The sequence below is a fragment of the Arachis ipaensis genome, chromosome B07, assembly GCF_000816755.2.
Source record: "Arachis ipaensis cultivar K30076 chromosome B07, Araip1.1, whole genome shotgun sequence".
Taxonomy (NCBI): Eukaryota; Viridiplantae; Streptophyta; class Magnoliopsida; order Fabales; family Fabaceae; genus Arachis; species Arachis ipaensis.
The window spans coordinates 11,311,216-11,315,969 of NC_029791.2; the positions used below are offsets into that span (position 1 = coordinate 11,311,216).

Sequence of the window (4,754 nt, forward strand, 5' to 3'; positions counted from 1 at the left end):
AGTATTTTATATATAAATCTGTTTAAATGTATAACATGATAAACTTATATATGCCTATTGAAGAATAAAAATAAGAAAAGAAGAAGAATAATTGGTGGTAAAAGGTACCTTGTAGGGGTATGTAGCCTCTCTCTATTAGAAGTGGAAATAACAGAAAAGGAACAAAAGAAGATATTCCACTGGTTCTTAACACAATCCTTGGAAGCTCAAAAGTGTTGGAAACAGCTTGAGTGAAATAAAATAGACCATCTGAGATCAAGCATGCAACATGCTCCTCATTATCTCTTGCATCGGATATTACCTTAGCCAACATGTCCCTCAAAGGTGTGACACACCTGATGTTGAGAAGAATAATAAGGTGCAAGAGATTCAAAGAAGAGGAATCATCACTTTGGGTAGTGATTCCATCTTGGATTGGGCAGAAGGTGAAGTGAGGGTAGTTGAGGGGGTTTGGAGGGTTGAAAGTTGTGTGGATAATGGTTATGGGGAAACCCTTTGAATAGAGAATGTTTGCAAGCTGAAGCATAGGGTTTATGTGGCCTTGAAAGGGCAAAGGGAGAAGCACCAATCTCACACCCTTCCTTTGCTTCTCCATTCTCATCGCTCAACTCTTCTTCGATCTCTACTTTTGTTTTTAATGGATCGGTGTTTTGTTTATTACTTTATTATATATTATAGTGTTGTGTACCTCCACGTGAGAAAAGTCGTAAACTATGTTGTTTGTGAAATATGGAGTTGTCCTCTCTTGACTGGGAAATTTAGAGAGATTCCATCATTTTTTTTTGTGTCACATGTTTTACAATCATTAATTTAACTTTTGTTTCCATGATTAATTTTCTTAACATTATTTGGTAAATCTCTAATATCTAAGTGTTCTTTAAAATTCAGTCTTTAATCTGTTTTTATTATTATTTAATTAATATAAATATTCATTTTTATGTATTAAATATTTAAAAAATTAAAAAAATTTATTTTTTTTTAAAGCGAAATAAAAGATCATATTTAAAGAATATCTAAAGAATATCTAATTGCACTGAACCTTTAAAAAAATTGGAATTCAAGTTAGCACATCCTCATGAAAGACTAACACATATAATGCCTTATGACTTATCAACATAAAACACATGAATCTTCAAGTTATATTTTCTAATGATAATATGATATATACATGCATTATAATTAAATAACGTAAAAAGTTTTTTAAAAAATAAATTAAGAAAAGTCATATTAACATTGTTAGAATATCAATTAATTTTTGTTAAAATTATTTAACATATCTAAATATTTATTATAAGATATTACGTTTTTATTATTTCAATTCTCTTAGCACCTATAAAGTATAAATACTCTTTTATATTCTATCATTCTACACAATGCAACTTGAATAGATACAATTTTTTTTTCTATTATTTTCTTACTTTTCTAACAATCATGATAACCATTTTGATAATATTCAAGTGCTAATAAAATTTGTTGGTCTTTATATTTGTGAGAGATATAATTATTTATGTTATTTTTTTTTATTCACTTAAATTTAAAAAAAATAGTTTTATGATAATATTGTTATATTTATTAATTCAACCAATTGTAATAGGGAAGAACACAAAAAAATGTGCATCATCTTTGTCTAGGGGTATACGCGGATCGGAGCGGATCGGATCGGATATGGCCAAAAAATCGATCAAATTCGCATAATTTTCATCGAATCGGATCAGATATGATATCCGCGTTTTTTAGTGTCAGATCCGATCCGCAAATGTGTGGATCGCATCGGATATCGGATATCGGATATATCCACATAATTGAACCTTCTCTTTTTAATCATATTTTTATGTAAAAAATTCAATAAAAATATTTCTTTCACAGTTTTAAACTTATTTATTCTTAAAATATTTTTAATCAAACTTTTTTTAAATAACAAAAATAAAATAATACAATATATGAATAATAATTACTAACTAAAACATACAAACAAATAAATATAATACCAAACATATATATATTTATTTATTTTTAATTATTATTGTGCGAATTTACGGATCCACAGATTAGATATGCAGATGTAGAGTAGATATCCGCGATCCGATCCGTAAAGAGTGCAGATCTATCCGATCCGATCAATATGCAGATCGGATCGTATCCGCAATTTTCATATCGAAAACGGATATTTATCGCGAAACTGCAGATACTGATCCATGAACACCCTATCTTTGCCTTTGTATGATGATGAGCAGCATCAAAATAAAAGGATTGGCCCTAATAATTAAAAGGAAATTACGCGTGGTCCAACTATTCATCAAAGCACGCAGTAGTTTCTCGAATTGAATTTTAATAATATACAATTTACTTTTCAATAAAACGACCTGACGAGACTCTTTGTCGCCATTTTCTAGAGAGGCAAGAACAGTAGTATTTTGAAATTTCAATCTTTGTCCTCTGTTATACATTGTAGTTCATTCAAATTTTAATGCTTAAATTTGTTGATTAATCAACGAAGTTCCGCCTCCACCCCATTATAAATAACAACGTGTCTATTTTCATCTATTTATTTATTAATATAATTTGACTAATTTTTATTTGTATTTAATTTTTTAATTATTATTTTTTAGTTAATTTTAATAAATTTTATTGTTCAAAAAAAAAAGTCAAACGAACTAGCTCATCGACCTGCCAATCTGCCATAAAACGAAGCGGACTAACATTTTAAACCCATCTTAATTGATGGGGTAGGACAATTCGCCCCATTTATGAGGTGGACCTAAACGGAACAGGACGAGTTGGGGCGGGCCGGCCCACTTTGCCACCCCTTACTACTCTTGTTAATTTTTTAAAAGTGCATTGACATTTACCATACCACGCCCTTTCAAATTTTTATTACAAGCTAGGATTAGTTTAGTGAGTTTTAGGATTCAAATAAATCATCGTCATGTAACCCTCCAAAGTAATAAAAACTCGTATATATTTATCTTGTAAAATTAATAGTTAAAAACAGGTAAATAATTTAATATATTTAATTAAATTATTATTTAATAATTTTTAATTATTAACTTTAACTGCATGTAAATTTAAACTCCAAAAAAAAAATATTCTTCACATATCCCCGTAAGTATTTTATATATAAATCTGTTTAAATGTATAACATGATAAACTTATATATGCCTATTGAAGAATAAAAATAAGAAAAGAAGAAGAATAATTGGTGGTAAAAGGTACCTTGTAGGGGTATGTAGCCTCTCTCTATTAGAAGTGGAAATAACAGAAAAGGAACAAAGGAAGATATTCCACTGGTTCTTAACACAATCCTTGGAAGCTCTAATGTGTTGGAAACAGCTTGAGTGAAATAAAATAGAGCATCTGAGATCAAGCATGCAACAGGCTCCTTATTATCTCTTGCATCTGATATTACCTTAGCCAACATGTCCCTAAAAGGTGTGACACACCTAATGTTGAGAAGAATAACAAGGTGCAAGAGATCCAAAGAAGAGGAATCAGTGATGCCATCTTGGATTGAGAAGAAGGTGAAGTGAGGGTAGTTGAGAGGGTTTGGGGAGTTGAAGGTTGTGTGGATAATGGTTATGGAGAAACCCTTTGAATAGAGAATGTTTGCAAGCTGAAGCATAGGGTTTATGTGGCCTTGAAGGGGCAAAGGGAGAAGCACTAACCTCACACCCTTCTTTTGCTTATTCTCCATGCTTTCACCTTTTCTTCACTCTTTGAGTGCCTTAACTTGTCCTCCATCTTTATTGCATTAATTGACTCTTTTGTCGGTTCAGGGATAAGAATGGACGTAGTGCATTTTGATATTAGTTTATATAAGTTTTTTTTTTTATATTATATAATTAATCATACAGAATTATTGTTAATATGTTAGTTTTAATAATATATTAATATTTTCTAATACTCAAATTAATATCTGTAGTACCTATTATTTTACCATGACTATGGTGACCACAAAAGGTTGTCAATTGATTGTGGACATTTGGTTTGAGTAAAAAAATTTTGACTTTGAGTTACTATGGATTAAACATAGTAAAAAGGCTAATGGTTAGGATAAATATTCTAAACAGGAATTTGGGGGAAATAAATTTTACATGCTAGAAAATTAAGGAAAAAATAGATGTTAGCACATCATCAATAGATGCTGAGGTATTACATGAATTAGGATTTCGGGGGTTTAGAAAGATCGATCATTAAAGTAATCATTAGATATTCACATCACGTTGTCTGTGATCCACTGGGAGAAGAGAAAAAGTGAGAAACCGATGAAAAACCGGCATTGAGATTGCAAGAAGATGCCGAAGAGTTAACTGTCAATGGTATTCGTTGTCGGAAAAGATAGATGTCGGAGGCAGGCTAGCAGCGATTGGCAAAGACAGAGCAACTTGTGATCAGGTAAGAGAATTTTATCGATAATGTGTTTTTGATGAGTTTAGAAAATTCTAAATTAATATTTGTGATGACTAAACATTATTAATTATAGTAATTATAAAATTATTAAATTGATTTTCATTTAACATATATTAATCAATAATTTGTGATGCAGGTTTATTATTGGGTCGAAAAATAAAAGAAACATTGCAAGCCCAAAATCAAGATCTACATTCAGCCTGGTTGAAAGATTTCTATATTATATGGCTGAATTGATTATTATGTTGCTTGGGCCAAATTGATCCATTATTGTTACAAGCCCAAGTTAATCATTTTTTGCTATACACCCAATGCATGATCCGAAAACAATTAATCAGGAAAACAAA

At 30.4% G+C, this 4,754-nt stretch overlaps 1 protein-coding gene across 6 annotated transcripts in view; it reads right to left on the minus strand.

Annotated features, from left to right (window-relative positions):
- LOC107609426 (UDP-glycosyltransferase 76F1) overlaps positions 1-3,775 on the minus strand; it is a 19,596-nt gene extending 15,821 nt beyond the window's left edge. For 4 of the 6 annotated variants that reach the window (XR_002351137.1, XM_016311404.2, XM_021107310.1 and 1 more), the window contains exon 1: positions 109-402. Coding sequence is in view for 3 of the 6 variants with exons in the window: in XM_016311404.2 (XP_016166890.2) it covers positions 109-313 (205 nt within the window). In the remaining 3 variants the exon portion in view is untranslated. The other 2 variants (XM_016311407.2, XM_016311408.2) reach the window with 2 other exon arrangements.